At 38.0% G+C, this 24,824-nt stretch overlaps 7 protein-coding genes across 7 annotated transcripts; 4 read left to right on the top strand and 3 right to left on the bottom strand.

Annotated features, from left to right (window-relative positions):
- Nucleotides 1-1,336: 1,336 nt before the first annotated feature.
- On the bottom strand, nt 1,337-4,004 carry LOC126787870 (probable polyol transporter 4). The gene is made up of 2 exons (XM_050513779.1): nt 3,631-4,004; nt 1,337-3,019 (listed from the first exon to the last, which is right to left on the bottom strand). The coding sequence occupies exons 1-2, from the start codon at nt 3,851-3,853 to the stop codon at nt 1,653-1,655; spliced, it is 1,590 nt and encodes a 529-aa protein (XP_050369736.1). The 5' UTR covers nt 3,854-4,004; the 3' UTR covers nt 1,337-1,652.
- An 849-nt stretch (nt 4,005-4,853) lies between these two features.
- LOC126786108 (uncharacterized) lies at nt 4,854-9,516 on the top strand. Its single transcript, XM_050511823.1, has 16 exons — nt 4,854-5,122; nt 5,574-5,693; nt 5,803-5,922; nt 6,011-6,073; nt 6,178-6,285; nt 6,752-6,829; nt 7,184-7,276; nt 7,367-7,453; nt 7,647-7,748; nt 7,845-7,964; nt 8,081-8,143; nt 8,268-8,416; nt 8,582-8,663; nt 8,746-8,942; nt 9,023-9,092; nt 9,188-9,516. Exons 1-16 carry the CDS (start codon nt 4,898-4,900, stop codon nt 9,263-9,265), a joined length of 1,755 nt encoding a protein of 584 aa, XP_050367780.1. The 5' UTR covers nt 4,854-4,897; the 3' UTR covers nt 9,266-9,516.
- A 2,789-nt stretch (nt 9,517-12,305) lies between these two features.
- LOC126786742 (dof zinc finger protein DOF2.4-like) lies at nt 12,306-13,803 on the top strand. The gene has a single exon (XM_050512662.1). The coding sequence runs from the start codon at nt 12,772-12,774 to the stop codon at nt 13,648-13,650; it is 879 nt and encodes a 292-aa protein (XP_050368619.1). The 5' UTR covers nt 12,306-12,771; the 3' UTR covers nt 13,651-13,803.
- A 907-nt stretch (nt 13,804-14,710) lies between these two features.
- LOC126786744 (uncharacterized) lies at nt 14,711-16,560 on the bottom strand. The gene is made up of 3 exons (XM_050512664.1): nt 16,396-16,560; nt 15,274-15,473; nt 14,711-15,084 (listed from the first exon to the last, which is right to left on the bottom strand). Exons 1-3 carry the CDS (start codon nt 16,483-16,485, stop codon nt 14,829-14,831), a joined length of 546 nt encoding a protein of 181 aa, XP_050368621.1. The 5' UTR covers nt 16,486-16,560; the 3' UTR covers nt 14,711-14,828.
- A 1,561-nt stretch (nt 16,561-18,121) lies between these two features.
- LOC126789610 (polyphenol oxidase latent form, chloroplastic-like) lies at nt 18,122-18,769 on the top strand. The gene has a single exon (XM_050515808.1). The coding sequence runs from the start codon at nt 18,122-18,124 to the stop codon at nt 18,767-18,769; it is 648 nt and encodes a 215-aa protein (XP_050371765.1).
- A 270-nt stretch (nt 18,770-19,039) lies between these two features.
- On the top strand, nt 19,040-20,078 carry LOC126786743 (polyphenol oxidase, chloroplastic-like). The gene has a single exon (XM_050512663.1). It carries the CDS (start codon nt 19,086-19,088, stop codon nt 19,809-19,811), a length of 726 nt encoding a protein of 241 aa, XP_050368620.1. The 5' UTR covers nt 19,040-19,085; the 3' UTR covers nt 19,812-20,078.
- Nucleotides 20,079-22,052: 1,974 nt separating this feature from the next.
- On the bottom strand, nt 22,053-22,988 carry LOC126786745 (uncharacterized). The gene is made up of 3 exons (XM_050512665.1): nt 22,840-22,988; nt 22,696-22,752; nt 22,053-22,289 (listed from the first exon to the last, which is right to left on the bottom strand). The coding sequence occupies exons 1-3, from the start codon at nt 22,945-22,947 to the stop codon at nt 22,074-22,076; spliced, it is 381 nt and encodes a 126-aa protein (XP_050368622.1). The 5' UTR covers nt 22,948-22,988; the 3' UTR covers nt 22,053-22,073.
- Between the last annotated feature and the right edge of the window lie 1,836 nt (nt 22,989-24,824).

Below are 24,824 nucleotides of genomic sequence, written 5' to 3'. Positions count from 1 at the left end.
TAATGTTTGATGGGGATTGTTCTCCAACAAATTACGTATTAGAATTTTATAACCGCTCATTGAGAATTTGAGATTACATTATTGTGAAAGTGAGACACATGCTTCCAATCAATGTAGGGTACCTACTTTTCTGGTCATATCATATTACCATCTGCATTTCCTTATGGTTCCTAGTGTTGGAGAATTAATCCATAAGATACCAAATATGAAACCTTCAGCATTTTTTCACCATTCTGTCATGTATGCTTTGAGGATGTGGAAATCACCAAGCATTTTTGGTGGTCTATCTAAAATGAGCAAGCTTGGTTAGGTAGGTCTCATTGTTCTTGCTCCTCAAGTCATTGTAATTTGTAGAGAGCAAAACAACTGAAAGAGGGCAAAATATATGCCGTATGGCCCGTATATCAAGCTTATTCTCCACGATATTTCATATCAGAGAAAGATAAAATAAGACACTAGTGTTCCATCAAGTCATTGACTTCATGCATCTTTTATTCCCCTGTTTGTTAATTTCTTAATTAGATGGAATACCAATTCCACCAGAGTGTTCATATCTTAATATTCTAGCTCATAAAATGTCCTCAGATATACCTCTCTGAAGCTTAATTAATTTGATGCGTGATGTGAAAGTGGGTCTGTCTGAAGCATTACTAATTGGATCCAAATCTTTGTAACATGGAGTCTGAATCATTACATGTTGTTTGCTGTTAATTTTAGTAATGACCACATGTTTATGACTTACGAAATTCCATTTATATGATGCATTTAAAGGATTCACATCCAGGCTTTTAGACTTCTTCTTTGTATTAGGACCAGTACTCGTGAAGACCTTCATGGTGAATTAGGATTGGTAGCTTTTGTAGATCTTGAATCTGCTTGGCTACATAAGAATGGTTTAATTTTGGGACCAAATTTGACCCCAAGACAAAACCAACCCTCGAAATTTATGAATGTTTGAGTATCTATAGCAATTGGGGAGTGTCCTTATCCTTATACTGTATGTGTTGCTCTCCTACAAGTGCCCTATACGCATGTGTTGATTGTGTTCTTTCATTTTCAACGAACCCAACAAACTCATCTTTCAAGTCTTTCACAAACAGTGAGATGAGTGTGCTTGTACCCCGAAAATAACATGTTGAAACTATGGCGATCGGATATTTCCTTTGTCCTTGTATCGTGCAAGTTGTTCGAATACATGTTATCTAGATATGTTATCAACTCACCAATGGAACTTTCAACAAACAAAGAGATAAATGTAAAATATACGTATATAATCAGAAGACTTTACAATGTTTTGGTCTGAGTTCTTGGATATGGTCTATTAAGTTTCTTGAGGGTTGCAATAGTTAGCATAACTTGGAATACAAGTAGAAAGAATTCCACACTGGAAGGGTTGAGACAATTTTAGAGGTTCAGTCATTACAATAGTAATGCAGTATGCTTAATGAGCAATATGATTTTACAGTGATCAATTGATTAAGATAACATAATGCAGCGAGATGTGAAATGCAGAGTAAGAAGATCAATAAATTGTATCTCGTTTGTGTTTGTTTGTGATATGTGCAATGGCTACATTTCACAGATGAATCAGTATTATGCTCAACCAATTTGGCCATACAGAGAAGTATAATATGCCACACATCCTTCGGCACTCATTCTTTCTGCATCAGACGCTGAGCATCTCCCATTTCTACTTCACTTCCTTGCCACTCCTCTTCGTAATGGAAAACCATTTCGATTTCTTCTAATGACTTCCCTTTTGTTTCCGGAACACATGTATGGACAAAGGCAACCGAGAGAGCTGAGATCACTGCAAAAATGAAGAAGGTTCCTGCTACTGTAATTGCTTGAGACACTGAGAGAAATGACATGGTAATCACACCACTGCTAACCCTACTACCAACTGCCCCAAGCGCGGATGCTTGAGCTCGAAGTCTTAGAGGGAATATTTCAGAAGACAAGACCCAACAAACCGGGCCAATTCCAACTGAGAAGAACGCAACATTTCCACACACAGCTAGTATTGACAATCCAATTCCAAGTTTTCCATTTCCAAGAAAAGCCAGTGCAAGGCTCAAACCAAGTAAGCAAATAGTCATTCCTATAGTGCTCACGTAAAGCAAAGGCTTTCTCCCCACTTTGTCAATAAGAAAGATAGCTACCAAGATGAACAGAGTCTTTGTAAGTCCAACAATGACAGTTGCAGCAAGAAGTTGAGTGTTGCCTTTAATCCCTGCATTCTTAAAAATTGTGGGACTATAATACACAGTTGCATCAATGCCTGTGATCTGTTGGAAACATTGGATTCCACAACCTGTAATCAGCATTCGTCGAACTGGGGGAGAAGGATTCAGAATCTCGCGCCATATAGCCTTTCTTTCATTATTCTCAGCATTTGCCATCCCTGCAGCAGCTAGCTGTATTTCTGCCAATCTCTCCTCAACTTCTTTTTCGCTATCATTTGTCTTGATCAAAACTATTCTTGCCTCTTCAATCCTGTTCTGCATAACTAACCACCTTGGGGATTCAGGGATCACAAAAAGAGCAAATCCAAGAAAGACCGAAGGTATGATTCCCACACCAAGCATCACCCTCCAGCTTATATGCACTGGAAGCCCAGAGAAAGCATAATTTGATATGTATCCAAGAAGGATGCCTAGATTTATGAAGATCTCAGGAAATGAAGTGAGAGAACCCCTAGCTACTGAAGGTGAGATTTCAGCAATATATACAGGTGCAATCATAACCCCAAATCCTATACCAATCCCAGCAAAGAGCCTACCAATCATCAATACTTCATAAGAAGGCGCAAATGCCATTACAGCTGCACCTGTCTGAAAGATAAAGGCTGCAAATGCAATAGTCCATTTTCGACCAATGGCATCAGATGTTTTTCCACCAGCTAAACTACCCAGTAGGGAGATTATGCTCAAAATCCCAACAAGAAGTTCTTGTTGTACATCTGTGATTTTTAAGTCCTCCTGAATGAAGAGAATAGCTCCACTCATAACACCAACATCTGCATTGTGAATTTGTGATCAATACACATTGCACGTGAACACAGGTGAAGATTGATTTGAATGTTCCCCTCATACAATTCCAAGATCAAACCAAAAGAAAAGAGAGAATAATTTAACTGCATATTCCTTAAGGACGCTAACTTTCATAGCTAAAATCAGTATCTTTAATGCATTATGGTAATCTCAAGTGTTGAACAAGTTTTCAAAAATAAGATTGCTTAGTGACACTTCAACTTCTTTACTGAAATTTGTGAACCCAACACTAATGAAACTTAAATGATCTACATATTCAGCTTCAGATGGATCATTTCAACTGTATTCACTAAATAGACTCCTGCAAAAACAAAAACAAGAACAGAAAGGCTTGTAACATTTTATACTTAAAAGTCCTAAATTTCATGTCACTTGCAGAACAATGCACTTTATTCTTATCACAACTCGCAAGTTACACAAATGACCTCAATCTCTATGTAATATACACTTGTCTGGTGACTAAGAAATAGCCAAATTAGCAGATCAAGCTGGAACATAAGATTAAATGCAATATGGGTTTCAAGGAATTAAGCAAATCAAGCCAAGAAACACAGGTGAGATAGAATCAAATACCAACCATATCCAAGAAGCACAGAATTGAGAGAAGCAAAGATGGCGCAAGCAAACACATATTTTCTTGTATCCCGACTCTCCTTTAAGAACGGGCCATCTTCTTCTTCATCTTCAGTGGCCTCAGACCTCATTCTCTTGTACTTGTTCTTGCTCCCGATTTGAAACTCCGACGAGTCGGAACCAAACACTCCATTATGATCGGCATTCGTGTTTTCCTCAATGCCCATACTAAACCCTTTTCCCTCCAAAACTTTGCTGGAAGAGAACGTGGGGATCTTTCTGGGACCTGAGTCGACTCAGTTTTAGAGACTTGGGAAAGTTTTTCTTAGATCTGAAACAGAGGATGGTACGAGAAAAGAGTACAAATGCGGCAAGAACTGGAGGCGGGATCCACTGAATGACAGTCAAGGATTGCGCGTCATTGTGTCCCTTTCCTTTTTAAATTTCTAAGGTTGAAAAGAGAAACTCAGAAACCAAATTTCACGTCCAATAATAAATAAAAGTAATTAGGATAATAGAGGTACAAGATTTCGACACTAAGGTTTAAAATTTGATGTATGAATACACGTTTTTGAGATGTTGATTGTATACAAATACGTTGCATATCATGTTTTAGTCAGTTAAATTTGTCAACCCTAATCGCAGAATATATACATTTTTGAGAAAAGCTAATGATTATTAATTGATGCTAGCTTTACTCAAGTTTCTTTCAAGCATTGTGTGTTGACTGTTAAGAGAGGTTATCTATTCTTCAGATTTAGGATATAGTTTTAGTGATAGAGTTGTGAGCAATTATGTACCTCGATAACAATCTGAATTCAAGAGTTCATTCTTTTAATATTGTTAATTTAAGGTGTGTCAATATATCACCTCCATTTAATATTTTTTTCATAAGAAAATGGAGCTAAAATTTACGCTTTATTTTACAATCTATACTTCATGTTTATTTTTCTAAGTAACTTGAATTTTGTCTTTACTCACTCAAATTTATATTTTTAAAATTCTTTTAATTAAATGAAGAAAGTTTTGTATTGGAGTGTGAAAATTTCAGCTCATTGTCATAGTCCATCTTAACTAAGAGGCTAGAGCTCTAGTAGCCCATTTACAACGCCAGGGTGAAAACCCAAACTGCAATCTCCAATATGGGCCAAATCAAGGCCCAACAAAGCTTAGCTCTCATAAAATCCAATCCCCATTACCATCCTCAGATTAAATTTCCTTCTCACACTGAGAATCCCCTCTTCGATTCGATTCGGAAACCCCAATACGCCATGACCGCCGAGACGCTCACGCTGCCTCCTAACGGCGCCGTCGTCGCCAACGGCGATCTGAAGCCGCTCTCCAGCGGAGCCAACGGCGCCGCTGCCAAGAAATCTAGGGAGAGCGAACGGCGCCGTCGGAGGCGAAAGCAGAAGAAGAACCGCAAAGCTTCTCAGGCCACCGCCAGTGATGCCAGCGACGGCGATGATGTGAAGGAGAACAACGATCCTCAACAGGTTCGCTTTCCCTGCCTCCGTCTCGTAACTGTTGTTGAGTTGATAAATTTAGCTGTGGAAGTCGATTTCTAGGGTTTTGCTCTGATTTGGTTGCAATTAGGGTTTTGTGCTCAATAGTTTAGCTTAGTATAAGCTTGAATCATGCTGGAATACTTCACCTGATTTATATACAGAAATCGAAATTGTTAGGCCTTGGTTTACCAGCTTTCGTGTGCATCACATTATTTTGTATAAGCAAAATGGTGCTTACTGTAGATAGTTGTGTTCATAAGTTGCTCGGTTTGTTCTTCGACACTGTTTGTCTTGAAATTTTCGTAGTTCATTGCGTACTGTTTGGAGATTTATCCTTAGTAACTTGTTGTTTGTAGCGCTGGCACTTGTACTTAACTTGTCAATGTATTTAATCTTATAATAAAGGTTGATCGTTGTATCTTTTGTATTTACTTTGTAGGTTGTTGAGCAAGTTGAAATTGAATATGTTCCGGAGAAAGCCGAGCTGAATGAAGACATGGATGAGGAGTTCAGAAAAATTTTCGAGAAATTCACGTTCAAGAATGCTGAGGGTGTTGAGGTAATAATAGGCATATTGGCTCTTATAACTAATCTATCAATGTATCATTACCATATGGTCTTCCCTACTAAGATATTCTGTGATTCATTTATTTCTTTTATGCGTTCAGGAGGAAAAGAAAGATGAGTCTCAAGAAGGTGCCGCAAAGAAAAAGGCTGATTCAGATTCTGAAGAGGAAGAACAAGAGAATGAACAAAAAGAGAAAGGTGTTTCAAACAAGAAGAAAAAGGTTTGTAATAGTAATTTTCTTTTCCAGTTATTCTGATCAATATATTAGCTGAGGGCTTGAGGCTAATAAAAATATTGTCATATATCAGCTTCAACGTCGAATGAAGATTGCAGAATTGAAACAGATCTGTGCAAGGCCGGATGTTGTAGAGGTATGCATGATGTTCCTATAACTCCTTTTGCATTTCATTTTTCTTTTTGGTCCATCTGTAGAACAGCTTTGATATTAAGATTGTTTAATTGTCTATATTTATAGGTGTGGGATGCAACTGCAGCTGACCCCAAACTGCTGGTGTTTTTGAAATCATACCGGAATACTGTACCGGTGCCAAGGCATTGGTGCCAGAAAAGGAAGTTTTTACAGGTTAGTGATACGCTGTCATGCTAAAACTAGTGAATGTGGATGCATGATTATTGGGTATGATTAGCATGAGGGGATTAGGGAATAAGGTGTGGGAAAGATCACGTCGATGAGGTTTCTCTTATTTGTATACATGTGCTTCTTGCAGGGGAGCGGCTGTGGCTACCTTGGAGCCTGGACTTGTAGGTGTTTGATTAAAGGCACCCTTGAATTTATCTTTTTTATTTGCATCTGCTAGTGTGATTGGGGATGTAGGCATAAGTAGGGCCATATTTTGGGGAATTTCTTAGCATATCATACATTTTTTATTCAATCTAAAGGTGCTGATGTATTTACTTTGAACTTTCAGATGTCTTCCTATAATGCTTAGTGCTCCAGCGTTCTTCTATAACTTTAGCATATTAGATGCTGATTGAGTGAAGTATTATCCTTTTTGCTGGTATCTCATGAAACTGTATTGATTTTGCAGGGTAAACGTGGTATCGAGAAGCAACCATTTCAGCTTCCTGATTTCATCGCTAAAACTGGAATTGAGAAAATTAGACAGGTACTGGTCATGAGATTCGGGTAACCTATTTGCTTCTTATGTTGAATGAGTTGTCTGCATAGGGCTTCTAGTATGAAATAAAATGTTTTCAGAGTAGTTATGAACGATGCCACTCGAGATGAGACTTCTGCAGATCAAAATTTTTTTTTGTACAAATTGAAGCAATCGTGCATAGTGAAGATTTTAAATTTTAAATTGCATTTTTAGTGACATATATAGGCTGCAAATTATACAATTAGGCAACTTCGTTGTACATTGTAGAATATAATTTTTTTTTTTTTGCTGATCCTTTCTTTATCTGGTTGGGGTGAACTTCTTAAAGACACTGATTTTGCTACTACTTCTCTACTGCAGGCGTACATTGAAAAAGAAGACAGTAAGAAGTTGAAGCAAAAGCAACGAGAACGTATGCAGCCAAAGATGGGTAAAATGGATATAGATTATCAGGTTTGCTTCTTTTATACTTTGCATTAAGTTTTGGACTCTTATTTCACTACTCTATGTAATGTTCTATTCATGAGACTTTCTGTCTTTTAGGTTCTGCATGATGCCTTTTTCAAGTACCAGACTAAGCCAAAGCTCACCACACTTGGTGATCTGTACCATGAAGGAAAAGAATTTGAGGTATTATTCTTGCTTTGAATAAAATTTGCTTCAGTGACATTTTGTGTTATTAACAAATTTTCCTTGTCAATAAAGTATCTATGCATAGCCAAGTTATTGATGAAACTCAGATATTTCCTTTATCAATAATCGTACTATATTTCTTTTTGAGGTGCAATCTCACGTATTGATGTTGTTACCCCGTTTTAATTAGGTAAAATTGAGGGAGATGAAACCAGGCATGTTGTCACATGAACTGAAAGAAGCTCTTGGTATGCCAGATGGTGCTCCTCCGCCATGGCTCATTAATATGCAGGTGAAACTGCAAATATCTTTTGTTCTTCCTTTAGCTCTGGTTTTTGAACTGTATGTTATTGCTTGATATTGTCTTAACTGTTGTATCTTCTTCCAGAGATATGGTCCTCCTCCATCATATCCACATTTGAAAATCCCAGGACTCAATGCTCCAATCCCAGCCGGTGCTAGCTTTGGTTATCATCCAGGTGGCTGGGGAAAGCCTCCTGTTGATGAAGTAAGTTCGTTTTCCAAGTTTTTGGCATTTATATTGTATGTATATGATTTGAACTTCTTTATTCAATCATTGGTTTTTATTGTTAAGTAATCTAATTTTCTTTGGTTTCTTAATAGTATGGCCAACCGCTGTATGGAGACGTTTTTGGTGTTCAGCAACAAGATCAGCCAAATTATGAGGTATGGTTTCATATCAAGACAATCAGCTCATGAGACTGCCAACTATGAAGTAGTTACTTTGCACTACCTTGTAGCGTTTGCATGTTATATGAGAATAAAATTAATTTTTCCTTATGAAATTTAGGAAGAGCCAGTTGATAAGACAAAGCATTGGGGTGATTTGGAGGAAGAGGAAGAGGAAGAAGAGGACGAGGAGGAGGAGGAGGAAGAGGAACAACTGATGGAGGATGAAGATATAGACGATGGTTTTAAATCGGTAGACACCACCACAACGTAAGTGTTTTAGCCCTGTTTTTATTAAGTTTTGATTTTATTTTGTGAGATTCCATTGTGTAGTTTCAAATGCTGTTATTTTTTCTCTTAAGATCTTCTTGCACTCAAGGTGATATTCCGAGTTTTTTCATTTTTTATAAACAAGCTTCCACACTTGCATTTCAGTACTCCCACTGGCGTTGAGACACCTGATGTCATGGAGCTTCGCAAGATCCAGAGAAAGGAGCCGGAAAGACCTTTATACCAAGTAAGAAGAATTATAGTCCTTCTTTCAGTCTATTAACATTTTTATTTGCTTTTCTAATTGTTCTTCTGCTTGGGTTGCAAAGGTACTGGAAGAGAAAGAAGAAAAAATTGGTTCAGGGACATTGCTTGGGACGTCTCACACATATGTTGTTGGTAGTGGAACACAAGACAAAGCAGGAGCTAAAAGGGTGGATCTACTCAGAGCTCAGAAAGCAGACAGAGTGGACGTGACTCTCCAACCTGAAGAGTTGGAAGCTATGGAGAACGTCTTGCCTGAAAAGTAAGTGAAACTCAAGGTTCAAATTTATGTACTCTGCCTTTTATCACAAGAACCGGTTTGACTTGTAATAATTGTTACAGGTATGAACAAGCAAGGGAGGAGGAGAAGCTGCGTAATCAGCGAGAGGATTTCAGCGACTTGGTTGTGGAGGTTTGTACCTAATCTGTATACCTACCTTTTTGTTTAATGAATTTTGGGTTATGTTTGAAATATTCTTATTGGATTTTTATTTTGTACTTCTGTAGCATGAGAAGAAGAGGAAGCGTAAGCAGGATAAGGAAGGGAAATCCAGCAAAAAGAAAGGAGGAGATTTTAAGTTTTAGGGTTGTTCAGGTTGCCATGACATGAGAGACTTGAGGTCAAATCTAGTTTTGCAAGAAACCAAGCGAGATGTTGAGATACTGGCTCAGTGTTTGAATCCTAGTTGTATTGGATACTTGGATAGTATTAACAATGTGATATTAACCTTTGGTGTATAATCTTTGTTTATCAGTCATTCACTAATATTCACTTTTCTGCACCTATGTTTCTGCACACTTGTATCGATTCAGAGCAAGTTCAGTTTGCATGTTTATATCTTGCCCCCATTTACATTCTGTACTGAAATTTGAATCAACTCTTGGTTCTTTCTGCCAACACAAACCGTTGAAGAAGCTGGAAAAGATGGGGCAAATCCAACAAGAGAACAGGAAATCTATATAGGTGTATACGCCTAAACAAACTCCGCTAGGTTTTCCTGCACACAAAATCCATCGTGAACAATTGTTCTATGCATTTAGATCACACTATCGATCTTAGGCCATAGGAATCACATGTATAAGGTTATGTCAAACCCTAATCTGACGAAATTAGTCGGCTCAATTATTCTAGGAAAATCTAATCTACACTTCTAATAACGTTGTTACCATGTACCCTAGCTTCTAATGTTCTAGGTAAGTGATAAACAATCAATGGACCCATCACCCGCCTCCCTCTAGCAACCCACTATAGCATTAGCGACCTAAGTCAAATATAGTACCTATACTGCTCACATTTTCTGCACTCATTTCCGGTGTGTCACAATTGCTTATTTGACCCAATTGACTATAGTAGACGTCCCTTGACCATGAAAGTTCTATGCATCTACATATCTGAAGCAAATTAAACACGCTTTCTATTCAGCTTTGAGGTCATATATAAAACATGAATAAGTAGACGCTGCAACTAGCTACTGGTTTCATATTCAATTCCTTATTCATACATTCAGATTTATGAATCATGATTGCTGACTAGCTAACAACTGGTTTGGTTTTCAAAAATAGTTAAAATTAATCAAAGTCTTAATTATTTGATTAATGTTGCATATCCAGATCGATTAATATCTGATCGTCCATGTTTATGTCTTCTACATCTGGGACCATCAATCAAACCTGGTCCAGCTTCAAGGACCCTCCATCAGCTCATATATATGGTGACTCGTGGGGCAATCATTTTGGACCCTTCCTAATCCTCCCTCACATGGAAATTAATAATAATTAACCAGTGAGATTATATAATTAGTGTGGTGATAATGATAGTAAAGAATAAAACAAAGGGTTGGCATGCACGCGTTTCCCATCTATATTTTAAGCTTTGCTGTAATTCTCTTTGCATTCTGGTCTGTGAGATTGAATATTTTTATCGAATCTGGAATGGGGTATATCAGTATATGTATATGATGGCTTGGCTTCGTTTTCTTTGGTCACCTTATTCAGAGTTTCAGACAATCTTCTTTGCTTCTTGATTTTTTAGAGTTTATTCGTTTACGACAGACATTCTGATTCCGTCGTATCCTTTTGGGAATTACGTAGAACACGAACCTTTACCTAACCAACATATCGAAGAACAAGTTCTTCACGTATATATTTATTTTCAATTCCATTCCCACACTGTGAGTCTCTGATCACAAGCAATCTTAGCAAACATGGGAATATATATTTGCTATCTACCTACAAATTCTATATATTCATGCAGGACAGGGTGTGCCCTAATTATATATGTGCACGTGGCTCTCGTGGCCGGCCGGCCGGCCGGTCCTAATTTGTGTGACGGCAAACTTCAAGCCACTCATTATATCCACTCGCGATCGATCAATACTAAGAACTATATATTAATTCCATCCACATCAAGCCGAAATTGAAGATTGTTTGAAGATTTTCAGATGTCTTTGATCCAGAGCAACAATTTTACTTGTCTCTAATCATAATCGAACAATAAACGGGTCTCTAGAATTCGAAATCGCTAAACTTCTTAGATTCTAGTTAAGTGTATCAACACAAATTTGATAGTGATAGATAACCTCAAAACTACATCTATAGATCATGGATCTATAGTCTACACTTATTTCCAATCCAAAGTATATATATGGTGTCGATTTCATTGAAGAAAATCTGGAAATACGCTGAGTTTTGTTTCGTAGATTTTGCATGGTGCATGCATGGATGTGACGGGGATAAAACGCCAAGATACGTAACGTGTAATCACATGTACACAGGGCCATAAGTGAACGAGGATCATCGATCTCCATTGTAGGGTTTACCCTTAACTGGTAGCCACGTGATGGTGATTGCACTGTTCATTGGTATCCCTACAAATTTGGGGTCTACCCGCCACCCCTTATACTTACCCAGTTCTTCACAAAACTACACTACACAAGACGAGCAAGCTAGGTAAGCTACCTAGCCCCTGGAGCGTAGTACATGTACTTTTATTCCTTGATAAGTTGATATGTCCATAACGTCCCTTCTAACTCCAAAATTATAATCACTGATGATGGTTCCAGAACTATATATATGTCCAATATATCACGTCAATCCATTCATATATTGTCTTCGTAACAATAATATGACATAAGTTCATTTTAAAGTTACACAATATATAAAGTTATGAACAGAATTATCGCTTATACGGCTAAATGCCTAAATGCTTATACGGCAAAATTTCGTCAAATTACTCAAATATGAACACAATTTATTTATATGTTGGATTTTGAAAGATCTTTGATTCATTTATCGTGTTGTCTAATTGTAAAACATGTAATATCTTGAAGTATATGATGAACTTTGAGGTTAGTCACTAAAATATAATTTAGGATGAAATAACTCAAGAAGTTTACCTTTAGAGAAAACCTGATATAAGTACATGCAGACGTAGTATATGTTCTTTTTACATAGCCAACGCTACAAAGCACTATCAATGGTGTTGAAGCAGCCACATGTCGCCAACCCACCATGACCTTCATGGTTAAGTAATTCTCTTTCTCATTTCCCATCCTTCTTCTCCACGTTGGTTTTAGTCTTATTACTTAAGTAGCTTCCTCTTTCTCTCTATAAATTGCTGGGAGCATGCTACTATTGATTGTCACCTATAAGCTTTGCATAATTATATTAGGGTTGCCAGCCACCACCTCATCTTCAACCGTAAGTACCAAACCCCACATACATCAATCACAGACTATCTTGGACCATACAAAAGCTTTCATAAGAAATTTCCGATCATCATCATCATATATCTCTCAATACACTCCTGTGTTAATTAACACTAATATTCCTTTCACTTGATATTAAAGAAATGCTCCTCACTTCACACCAGCTTCCTTGCCATTTCGTTGCAGCACCTGAGACTCGCTGGCTTATAAGCAATATTTACCTCGTTCTCTTCCGATCGCTTTATCTTCTTCACCCTCGTTCCAAGGGCTAGAATTCTTCATCTAGATCACAAATCCATACGTACAGGGGTATTCGCTCAGATCGTCCATCTTAAACTCGTCCCCATAAGCTTCGGGTTTTGATCAAGGTGTTTGGTTTAGGAGATGGGATTGAGTACTAAACAGGTTAGCAGTGATGGCTTGGATTGGAGCCAGAGCTTGTTGCAAGCACAAAGCTTTGAGCTGCCAAAAGCTCCTGTGGCGAGGCGGCAGCAGCAACAAAACCAGGAGCAACCGGAACAGTTGAAGTGTCCGAGGTGTGAATCAACCAACACAAAGTTCTGTTACTACAACAACTACAACAAGACTCAGCCTAGGCACTTCTGCAGAGCTTGCAAGAGGCACTGGACCAAAGGCGGAACGCTGCGCAACGTCCCTGTTGGTGGCCATGGCCGGAAAAACAAGCGCACCAGGAAGCCAAACTCTAGCGTCCCCGCCGCCAAAACCACCACAAACGGTGCTTGTACTATTGCCACGTCGACTAGGGTCAGCAATACCAACTTGGCATTTGATCGAACTTACGGTGTGCAAAGGGTTAGCCACTTGGGAATTGATGGAGAGCAAAGGCTCAACTCGAATATGGGAGTTCTTCTTCCTCAACAGGGTTTAATCACCTCAAGTGAATTGGATAACCATATATTTTCATCGTCATCAGTTTTATGTACTACTATTCCTTTTAATTTTCTCCAAGCTGGTAGAGCTCAAGTACTGACCTATCCCTTCTCAAGCTCCAGTACTTCAAGTTCCTTCGACACAATCTCAACTTCTTTTCAATCCCCAAATGTTTGCTACGCGCAAGAATTCAAATCAATGGAGGAGCCAACCATCACAAGCATCATGCCATCAGCAAACATCACAATCCCGCAGGCTCATAATTCAGGCGTCGGCATGTACACGTCAAACGACTGGAACTGGGAGGACATTGAAACCCTTGTTTCTACTGATCTCAATGTGCCATGGGATGAATCTGATATGAACCCTTGAAAGGGTATTATTTACTTAACCACTCTAATTAGTTAGTGGGTGTCTATAGAGGTTATTTTTTCTATTTGAATTGGGTTGGGTGTGTATCAAACAGTGTCTTTCTATGTTATTATCAATTATGTATTTTGTGCTATGATCTTGATCTTCATGTGATCATGATTTTCTGGTACTTCATTTATTTCACTCACTCTCAATCTTGTAATTTCTACAGAGAGATGTAGACTGTTTGAAGCTGACTTCAAGGCTACTAATTTAGATTTGTCCCTTTTGTAACTATAATAACATTGTATTTTTGCTCGTACGTTCATTTTTTTTAATTAGCTTGTTGAAACTTGAAATCTACACAAATGAATTTGATTTAATTTGAGACACCCTTAGTGCTTTGTGATATATGGAAGATGACACAAAATGGGGTCTTGTACAGCAAGTGACTGACAGAATGTGATGGAAGATTCTTGTGGATATACATGTATATTTTGGAGTACTTCCGGATCCTTACAGGGATTTGTTTGCCCATATCATATGGCCACTGGTTCGAAATTATTCTTTGCTTCTAGTCCCGACAGAATGTTTTGGGTGTAAAGTAATTGCCAAAATATGTTGTTGTTAATTTATGTTCTAATAGAAATGTTGAAAATGTATGACCATATTGTACAATTTGATGAACATTTCCCCCCACCTCACGTTGTCTTCCGTTCGTATCAGCCCGTCAATTATGTTTCAAGTTCCGAAAGTGGGGAATGCCCAGTTTTCAGTTCACGGAATAAGTAAAAGTAACGAGATCATTTCATTCAAACTCCTACATATGGTTCACCTGTAAAACTATATCACAAACTTGAACTAGAGTCGAGCCTGTTCCCTTGTAGTTTCACTGGATACTAGTAAATGAAGTACCCGAACCTATTTCAATAATTTCATGACTCTGAATGTAAGAACTAAGAATAGTCCTTACCATCTGGAAAAATTTGGGCCAAAACAAAAATTATAATCCAAAGCAAACAGTTATAACCAAGGGTTGTACCCATAAGCACGAGTCCAATAACAGAACGGTCAAAACTAGAGTAAAAATCTCCTACTAAACTTGATATCACACATTAAACCATCATCATATGTCCTGTTGCCTAAATCAGTAGATCATGAATGAAGAACATGTTACTCAATCAACTGCAATATTTGATTCAAAGGTGCTGCATCCTAACTCCGGTGTCTCTGGCGTAGTGAGCCTCTGCATCATTAGCCTTGGAGTAACTAGCATAGTAAAACTCAGAGACTATGCCTGTGAAGAGCACAAAGGCAGCGCCAGCCCCGAAGATCCCCTTCCTCAGTGTCTCACATGAAAGCTTTTCAGTAGCAAACTTAGTCCTGTACTTGGTGTGGTAGGCATTTCTCACTGAACCCGCAAGTAAGCACGCCTCAGCAATAAAGAAAAATACCCTGAAGATTCAATAAGATACACAGCAGTCAACTACTAGTCCAACATTGGTCTTTGGACAGACAAGCCAAGTTTAGAATAGTTAGAGGGTTCTAGTTGAAGGAGACTGCATATTATGAACAATGTAAAATTCTCAAAGCATGAACAATTTAGTTATTCAACTGAAAAGATGTGCAAAAACAAGAACATACCAGCTGGTAATGAATAGCACAATTGCCCATGACCTAGAACCACTTGGTCTCAGAGCCTTCCCACAGCACAAGCATCGACTGAAAATCATTAACAGAGCTTGACTTGTCAACAGGAGCAGAAATGCCCCAACACCTAAGCCAGTGGCAATGTCGGAGTCATACACACAGTAGCTGGAATTTCCATCTTTCTGGATCTTAAACTGCCAGCGAGAAATCAAAGAGCAATTAGGACCAGACATATATAGAAGAAAACTAATATATCGACTTGTATCACTGAAATTACACAAGACATTAAGTAACATTGTTCAACTAACAGGAGAAACCATTTATACTCGTATAGTTGTATCTTGTGAACGATTAGATCATGTATACCCCCAGTTCCCGTTAACATCGATTGAAATTTGAAAGTAAACTATGCCAACAATTCTAGACCATTGTCGAGGACAAACATATTTAAGATTCATCTCTTTACTTTCGACGTTTTCAGTATCCACTCCAGATTAATTCATAGTCTAATATTAACTACAACCTCTAGCTTCTTCTGTGTCCGTTCATGTAATTAAGAATCTTGCTAATGAATTAATCTTTTGTTGTTGGACAAATTGCGCGAGTTACTATCATTCACAAACATTAATTCAGATTCTAGACCAAATTTGGGGATATTTAAACTCCTTGTCACGGGTGCACCCACAATTTCTAAGTTTAGCTATTGAAATTATGAAAGAACATACTGTAAACAAAATACCAGATGTACCAGAAGGATACCAACTATACATCCCTTAGCCTCATCTAGATAACCCAATTTCCAAATTTCATAATTTATCCTAAAGTTGACCAAATTAGACCTGTAGTTTGATATTTACCCAATTTCAGACCAAATCCTATCTCCCTATTATTTTTGTCTGAATGCCAGCACCACCACACAGTCTCCCTCCCAAAACTTCCAAATAAAACCCCCCACAAAACACCCTTTTCACCAGTTAGAGTTCCACAATAAACAAAGAAACAAGCCCCCATCTTCCCAAACAAGCATCAAACCCAACAGACAAAACTGAAGCAAGAACACCCAAATGAATCCAATCCCTAATAATATAGAAACAGAAAGTGATAAGAGGAACTCACAGTAGACCTCCTCTGCTCAGCAGCCACAGCAAGAGCAAAAGCAATCAGATCAAGCACAAAAGTGACAGCCAAAACCAGCCTTGAAGCCATAGCTGATATTCTCCTTCCTTCGGATATATAACCACAAGCCCCACAAAACCAAAACCTCGCTATCAAACCCCAACACTAGACAAAGGTTAGGGATGAGAAATTTGATTGTAAATATAAAAGAAGATAGAACGCATAACGTTATAATCACATTTACTTTTTCACACGCTTCAGAGAATAATGTTTTTACTGTTCTACCACCCTTTTTTACTTCGTGGTGAATTAACCCTCGCTCCCGGGAAATTAGGAAAACCTACACTTTATTGTAAGAACTAAAAGAGGTTGGGAGGATCTTCATCCTCTCCGTTGTGTGTTGAATAGTTGTATCTTCTTGAAGAATTGTCTCTCTATATGTGAGATATCACATAGGCATAGAGAGATCAATATGGTGTTGACAGTCCTAAACTAGCATTGGTTATGCTTTTGGAATTCAGTATTTTCAACAGCCTCCGCCGCAAGTTGTTAATACTGTGCTTGATGACTTGTGTGGCACTATAAAATCTAGACTTGTAGTCATTAGTTAGCTCTTTTTGTGTTTGTTTGTTTGGGTCTTTTTGACCCCCTTGTATCAAAAAAAATAAAAGAGGTTGGGAAATTAAACTCTTTGGTTAGTATAGTTTACTAGCTGAAGGGATTTGGGCATGGCTGGTCTCTGGTATCTTGATTCCAAGTTTATCACCATCAAAATTGTTCCTCGTATAGTGATATCCACCATGAAAACCAATGAAAATATACTAAATTGAACGTAGGCCAAGTATTAAGAATACAGTAACTCAAAACAATTTTAAGTAACAAACATGCACTTAATTACTTGACCGCTACGTAATGGATGACAATCAGAATTGTCGCATCAGACTAGAGCATTTGGATTCTAACTCTTACCTAGATCTCCGCAAGTGCCAACTGATTCTATCCTTCTCAACCACAAAACATCTTGGTTATAACTGGATTAGTCATTTTACATTCCTTGGCACCAAAATCATCACTAGACTATTAACACATCTTTGACTCGTCCTCCCACAAATGAGTTGACGAAGATAACAATGATCTAGTGGTGACTTTGGTGCCAAGGTATGAAAAATTGCTACTATGATATTCTTCGTAAACTATAAAAGCTTGTACATATATATAATGGATGAACAAAAAAGAGATCAAGAAAGTATGATCCAGAGTGCGATTTAGTGGTGAATAACTAGAGATACGTATATATATAAACGATCTGCTTGTGTACTATGTTGTTAAGTTGTTAGGAGTATCTTTTAGTACACACATACTAGAGGCAGTACATTACTACATATTCATGTACAACTCTCCAGTACTTGTACTATGTACCATGCAAACTAACTGTTGGCTCTAAACACACTGATTGAAAATTTGGAATATTCTCACCAAAAAAAAATTGGAACACCGATGGGTCTCTTGCGACATGTCGTCTGGAGTTGTTCAAAGTGGGTGTGATTTTGACCAGTGTAGGTCACCTTGTTACAAGAAAGTCTCCCGTGCTTATCAACAAGACAACACTTGCATAAAAATGGAAGAGCAAAACGTAAGGCTGTGAATGTGATTTGTCATCAAATATCCAGTACCATACATATATAATTGTTCATATCTTCTTCTTCTTCATCCAAAAAGAGAAACCATGTCTATGAATCTGATTCCCCATTACTCAATCCCTTTGATCTATTACTCATTTGAGTCATTCCAAAACAAAACCTTAATTTCCTCAGTCCAAAATCGTACCAGAGCAACGCTCAACAAAGATCAAAATGTTGGCAACCACCAAGCTGCACTAAAACTCGACAGAAGAAATGTGCTTCTGGGTTTGGGAGGTTTAACCTTGGTTAATCATCCAAACCCTGCACGCGCGGCCGAGTCTAAGAAGCTGGTTCGGCTCACTGAGTTCCCGACAGCTTTAGACTCGGTGATCAGTGTGATGGTGCCGAGGCCGAGGAGGTCGAGGAGCAAGAAGGAAAAAGAAGAGGAAGAGGAGGTGCTGTCGATCGAAGGCATCGAATTTGTGGCGGATAAGCCTGTCAAGTTCGATGTGCATGTGAACGATGACGAGGATGATCTGAGTCGACCCGACGAGTCTCAGTTTGCGGGCAGCTTGGTGTTTCTGCCGCAGAGCAGGAAGAGGGTGAGGACTAGTTTGCACTTGGGGATAACGGACTTGTTGGATAATTTGGGAGCGGACGGTGATAGTAGTATTAAGGTGACTTTGGTGCCAAGGTATGTGCAACGACCTATTACCATTGGGAGGATCAAGATCGAGTATTTCGGTGCCTAGCTAGATGTTCATTGAGCTACTTGATCGTGCGCATATAAATGTATGAACATTTTGTCCTTGTTTTGTCAGAGCTAGTGACTCAAACTGTTATATATCTTTTTTTTTTAACAAACTCTTATATATCTTTTTTTTTTAATGAAAACCCTGATATATTACGATATGAATCTTGGATACGATTTTTCAAAACTAGAAAGATAATGATGTTCAAAAATTAAAAGTTCTGCCGACCTCTAAAATATCCCAAATTAAAAATTAAAGTCCAATACAATGACCAAAGTGGCAAAACACAACAACCAGTCAAATATTCAAAGGCTATATGGCCTCTCTTCATCGTTCTTACCCACACCAGATCGGTTCAACTCGATACCACCCTACAATCTCTCCCATCTTACAAAAGCAGTCTCGAAGTTCCTTGCGTTCGATCCCTAAAACTCGCTTTCTATTTAGAGGTTCTATCCAAGCAATTTCAAGTTCAAATAGTAATCGAAATGATGTCGATCATGATCAACGCTCAGTAGACAGATTCAAACTGGTAAGGAGAAACTTGCTAATCAGTGCGCTAGGATCAAAGATGAGCGAAATACCCCCGGCTTTCGGTGATTTAGAAATATTTGCTGCAGCCGAGTCCACGTCCAAGAAGCAAGTAGACCTTACTGAGTTCCCGATCACTTTGGACTCGGTGATCAGCGTCACGGTGCCGAGGCCAAAGAAGTGCCGGACAAAGGAGGAAAAGGAAGAGGAAGAGGAGGTGTTGGCGATTCAAGGGATAGAGTTTGTGGCTGATGAGTTGGTGAAGTTCGACGTGCATGTCAACGATGACGAAGACGATCTGAGTCGACCCGATAACTCGGAATTTGCTGGGAGCTTCGTGTATTTGCCGCATCGGAGGAAGACCGTGACGACGAGCATGAGGCTTGGGATAACAGACTTGTTGGACGATATGGGCGCTGACGGTGATGACAGTATCAAGGTGACTTTAGTGCCAAAGCATGTGAAACGACCTGTCACTATTGGGAAGATCAAGATCGAGTTTCTCAAATAGTTGGAGTCTATCCCTATGTTTGAGCCGTTGAGGTGCTTGATTTGAGTCTTACTTTCCAAATAATTGATGTAATAGCAAGCATATAACTCAATCAGTTAGTTTTCTGAAACAATCGGATCCAGTTGTAGGTTCTCAGATTTCTTGTTGGTCTCTTGATGTTTATAGGAAACTGGAAACCCCTGTTGCTCTTAATTTTCCCATGTTGTAACTTGTAATTCATGATATTAGAAAGATTCACAGTTATGATCGAAATCTTATATTCATATGCATGCTGATTCTTGACAATTAAATTAGTAATTAGAACTATGGCCGGATATAATTCGTAAAGCTATTACTTACGTAACTTCCAACTAGCTAGTCGTTACTTGCATGATGAGAAATCAAAGCGCTGTTGGATACACCCAATCAGCCTAGGCGCTAATATGCCCTACTCCCCGTTAATATATATATTAGTAATAGGAAAAGATGTCGGTGTCGCAATCACAAGTACCATATCAAATTATTTTGTCATATTATCGGTAATTACAATAATCATAAAATGTTATTTTGAATGAATGAAAAGACAATTATATCTTTGTTAATCAAACGGCTCTAAATTATTATTAAAAGAAATTGTAGTTTGTTTTTATATCATTTATTTTTTCAAAATACAATAAAAAATACGATATATACAAAGTATGTTTGAAATATATAGATATATATATATGTGTGTGTATGTGTGCGCGGGTGATATATATATATATATATATATATATATAATAATTTTCAGGTCTGGACGTCTGTACCTTAATAAGGTACGAATTCGCCGATTCTGGAGACGGCAGGCCGCAACGGCGGGGCGAACTAGCACAACTACACTCCCCACCTCCTGGCGATCCTGCCGGTGTCGGTTGAGTTCCCTCGGCGAACCACAACAGCCAGAATTGCGAAATTGCCAGAATTGCGAAATTGCCGGAATCTGCCCAGAAACTTGAGTTTTGCAGATTCTAGTCGTCGATGGAGCTCCGACCGGCACATACGGGATGAGAGGTGGGTAGCGCGGTTGTGCTGGTCTGCCGCGCCGTTGCGGCTACCGTCGCTAGAATCGGTGAATTCTTCATGTGCGGACGTCCGCATCTGAAACGGCATGTGTATATATATATATACAATCTTTATCCAAGAGTGAAGCTTCACTCTGAAAATTACAGAGTGAAGTTCCAATTTTGGCACACTTTTCGGTCAAATATTTTCACCATAAGCGATTCAATATTTAATTGCTATTCAAGATCATCTCTACAAAATTTCATCTAATTCAGACATCGTTAAGGTATTGAAATTAGATCAAATCAATGAATAAATTAAAACTGTTCAACGTGAACCATTCGTGTAAATCTCAATTTTGAAAGCTTAAACCATTGTCAAATTGAATGAAACTTTGTAGAGATGATCTTGAATAACATACCTAAATATTGAATCGCTTATGGTGAAAACATTTGACCAAAAAGTGTACCAAAATTAGAACTTCACTCTGTAATTTCCTAGTGAAGCTTCACTCTGGATAAGAACTGATATATATATATATATATATATATATATATGCGTGTGTGTATGGTGCATACATGATAATTGTATTAATTATTTATAGTCATTAATTAATCGTAAATATAAATTAATTAAATAAGAAAGTCATGAATCTTAACATATTTGTTACTAGAAAGATTATCATCGACATAATTGTATTAAATATAGTATTAAGAGTTTTTTGCACCAACAATGTCTCAACTCTTGGGTGACTGACAATATGGTACCCGAACTTACAAAGTGATCAAAGACATACCCAGACTCTATTTTTCGTATCTTCGTGGTACCTGGTTACAATTTCCATCACGTTCCCGTCAATGGCATCACGTGCCACGCACGAGACACATTACATCAGGGTTAAAAGTCTGATTTGTCCTCAGTTTGTCTCGTAACATGAGAATCACAACTTTTAAACCTGACATTTTGACTATCACTTGGATTTTTTTTCCCTCCAAAATTCTCTAAAGTATGAACTTTTCCCTCCAAAATTGACTGGAAAATGAACAATATCATAGGCAAATATAATTGTTCTCAAGCATAAAAGTAAAGTAAAACTCAAAGATTATCAATATCAACCGAATAAGTTCACAACCACATTCATTGCTCAATGGTCCACAAAAGAGAATGTTAACAAAAGAGAGCAATTACACCAACTGATTTTCACATAATTGAACTTGGTTGCTAATAAGTTAATAACATGCCTTAGAATCCCGCCCATTCAGATTCAGTTTGTGCCATTTTTGTTGCTGGGTTTTGGCTACTTTGAGTTTGAGGTACATATGTTGCTATTGCTTGTGAACTGGAAGCCCCTGCATTGCCTTGTTTAGCCTCCATGGTCTTTCGCTTGTTCCAAGCCTTCTTAGACTTAATGATCTGATCTTTCAAGCTTGTGCTACCCTTTGATGAAACTTTGGGTGCCTACATATAAAATCAGAACTATATCCATCACAACCACAAAAACCACAGTAACATAATTATGCATAATCACTTCACTAACTTTTCCTATCTAACTTCTATTCAGAACCAAATAATGTCATATTATGAATTCTTATATATGATCGAATCAAAAGGCATAGGATAAAATTCAATGCCAACTTTTCTCTTCTAACAACTTGCTATATAAGTAACTCGTACTCAAATCCTAACATTTAGATCATCAACTTAAATATTATCAAATCAAAAATGACAATTGCAATACATCAGACACCAAATGTAATTATATAACGAAAAAAATGGAGAAGGCACTCACATGGTAGGACATAAAATTAACATCATACAACCACAATCATAAAAACCAACATAATCACAAGATTAAAAACCAAACCTGCTGCCTTTTATCCCTCTTCCTAGTTTGCTGGGAACCTTTAAAACTGCCTTCTCCCTGCAATGACAAAAAAAATAAAAATAAATGTAGTCAAAGTATGATGATCAACAAACCAATAATTGATCCAGGTTTCAGATTACTCACTGGTTGTTTTGATGCTGCATTTTTTGCTTTAGTAATTGGGCACCCTTTTCGATTATGCCCTTTCTTAAAGCACACTTGACAAGTCATTCTTGTATATGTTCTAGGCATCCTTGTTGTGTTTGTTGTGTCAGGGGCTGGTGGAGGCTGCTTGTTCTACACCAACGGGATGTTTCCGTAGCTGAAGTTAAGATGCAAACAATGGGATGTTTCCTATTGCATATGCCGTAGCTGAAGTTGAGAGGGCAATTGCTCTCTTTTGTTAACATTCTCTTTTATGGACCATTGAGCAATGAATGTGGTTGTGAACTTATTCGGTTGATATTGATAATCTTTGAGTTTTACTTTACTTTTATGCTTGAGAACAATTATATTTGCCTATGATATTGTTCATTTTCCAGACAATTTTGGAGGGAAAAGTTCATACTTTAGAGAATTTTGGAGGGAAAAAAATCCAGATGATAGTCAAAATGTCAGGTTTTAAAGTTGTGATTCTCATGTTACGAGACAAACTGAGGACAAATCAGACTTTTAACCCTGATGTAATGTGTCTCGTGCGTGGCACGTGATGCCACTGACGGGAACGTGACGGAAATTGTAACCATGTACCACGAAGATACGAAAAATAGAGTCTGGGTATGTCTTTGATCACTTTGTAAGTTCGGGTACCATATTGCCAGTCACCCAAGAGTTGAGACACTGTTGGTGCAAAAAACTCCATTAGTAATATTACAACATACCCTTATTCAATAGGAGATGGGTAACAATTAATCAATTACAAACATATAAAGAATGATTGAAGAGCTAGATAGTGCACACTAATAAGCTTGGAGCAATATATGCTTTCTATGCTATATGAATATGGCATTCTGCACATTATTGTGAAAATAATGTGATCAGACCAATTAACGGACATGGATTGATTAATTCACTATTAAACACTTGAACACCATCACTCTGCATACATATTTTCCTTTAGGTGAGATCCATCACACTAATGTTTTTTTTATCAAAGGTTAAATCATTCACTTAAGAAGAATTACAATGATTTCGAGATCATAATCCTGCAGGGATATGATTAGTCTGCTAGATTTCATAAACAAAACCCGACTAGATTACAACGGGCCTAGCTAGACATAGAAACATAGCAGGACATGGACAATAAGACTAAAACTAGCAAGCATGGTTAATTATGAAGGGGAAGGCAATGAAGGCAAAGCCCATAACCCTTTTCCGCCAGAACCTCTGACAACTCAAACTGATGAAGCCAGCCCAGCCAAAGAGGCCCAGAACAGACATAAATGACAAGAAACAAGAGACACGGTCCCAGGGCCCAAGACAACAACCACAGCGCCGACGAAGCCATAGTCGCAGAGCGGCTACACCACCTTGCCATACGCCGAGCATAGCACCACCACACAAGGAGGTAGAAGATGCAACCCCCAACGGGAGAGGGGTGGGCACCCAGCCACAAAAGCAACCAGAACGCCTACCATTTCCAACTACAAAAGCGCATGAGGAAACACCTGTTGTAATATTTTAATTAAAACTCGCAAGTGCACAAATCGTCGATAGTATAGTGTGCGAGTACGAGGTCATTTTAACTAGAGATTGAGAATTGATTTGATCCTAACTTAATTGCTCTAAACTAAGAACATAGATTTTAAGTTTTCAAATAACAAATTATAAAAAAAAAAAAACAAGATAGAACCTAGGGTATTAGAATCAACCACTAACAATCATATTTATGTATCAATGCAACTAATGGATTCTTTTGTATCTCTAGATGACAATTCCCGTATCTAAGTCCATGTACGACTCTTAGACCATAGTTTTCCTTAAGTGTATAATACTCTCTAGGTACGCAGAGGTCGTATATCCTACCATGCAGTCTATACATGTACGACATAAATTTATCATAAAAGACTTATTACGTTCTACAAAACAAGAGAACCATGCAAACCATTATTTCAGGTACGACAATAATG

Source organism: Argentina anserina, chromosome 3 (genome assembly GCF_933775445.1).
Source record: "Argentina anserina chromosome 3, drPotAnse1.1, whole genome shotgun sequence".
NCBI lineage: Eukaryota > Viridiplantae > Streptophyta > Magnoliopsida > Rosales > Rosaceae > Argentina > Argentina anserina.
Note: the sequence above shows the minus strand (reverse complement) of the source record. Positions and strands in the feature narration are given on the sequence as shown.

Coding starts and splice junctions, on each gene's coding strand:
- LOC126786108 (XM_050511823.1), top strand. CDS start 4,898: ATGACCGCCGAGACGCTCACGCTGCCTCCTAACGGCGCCGTCGTCGCC. Junction 5,923..6,010: donor TTTCAAACAAGAAGAAAAAG/GTTTGTAATAGT, acceptor GTCATATATCAG/CTTCAACGTCGAATGAAGAT. Junction 7,965..8,080: donor GAAAGCCTCCTGTTGATGAA/GTAAGTTCGTTT, acceptor GTTTCTTAATAG/TATGGCCAACCGCTGTATGG.
- LOC126787870 (XM_050513779.1), bottom strand. CDS start 3,853: ATGGGCATTGAGGAAAACACGAATGCCGATCATAATGGAGTGTTTGGT. Junction 3,020..3,630: donor TTCTGTGCTTCTTGGATATG/GTTGGTATTTGA, acceptor TTCACAATGCAG/ATGTTGGTGTTATGAGTGGA.
- LOC126786743 (XM_050512663.1), top strand. CDS start 19,086: ATGGCCTCTCTTCATCGTTCTTACCCACACCAGATCGGTTCAACTCGA.
- LOC126786742 (XM_050512662.1), top strand. CDS start 12,772: ATGGGATTGAGTACTAAACAGGTTAGCAGTGATGGCTTGGATTGGAGC.
- LOC126789610 (XM_050515808.1), top strand. CDS start 18,122: ATGTCTATGAATCTGATTCCCCATTACTCAATCCCTTTGATCTATTAC.
- LOC126786745 (XM_050512665.1), bottom strand. CDS start 22,947: ATGCCTAGAACATATACAAGAATGACTTGTCAAGTGTGCTTTAAGAAA. Junction 22,753..22,839: donor ATGCAGCATCAAAACAACCA/GTGAGTAATCTG, acceptor TTGTCATTGCAG/GGAGAAGGCAGTTTTAAAGG. Junction 22,290..22,695: donor AGAGGGATAAAAGGCAGCAG/GTTTGGTTTTTA, acceptor TTTTATATGTAG/GCACCCAAAGTTTCATCAAA.
- LOC126786744 (XM_050512664.1), bottom strand. CDS start 16,485: ATGGCTTCAAGGCTGGTTTTGGCTGTCACTTTTGTGCTTGATCTGATT. Junction 15,474..16,395: donor CTGAGCAGAGGAGGTCTACT/GTGAGTTCCTCT, acceptor TCTCGCTGGCAG/TTTAAGATCCAGAAAGATGG. Junction 15,085..15,273: donor GTGCTATTCATTACCAGCTG/GTATGTTCTTGT, acceptor TTGAATCTTCAG/GGTATTTTTCTTTATTGCTG.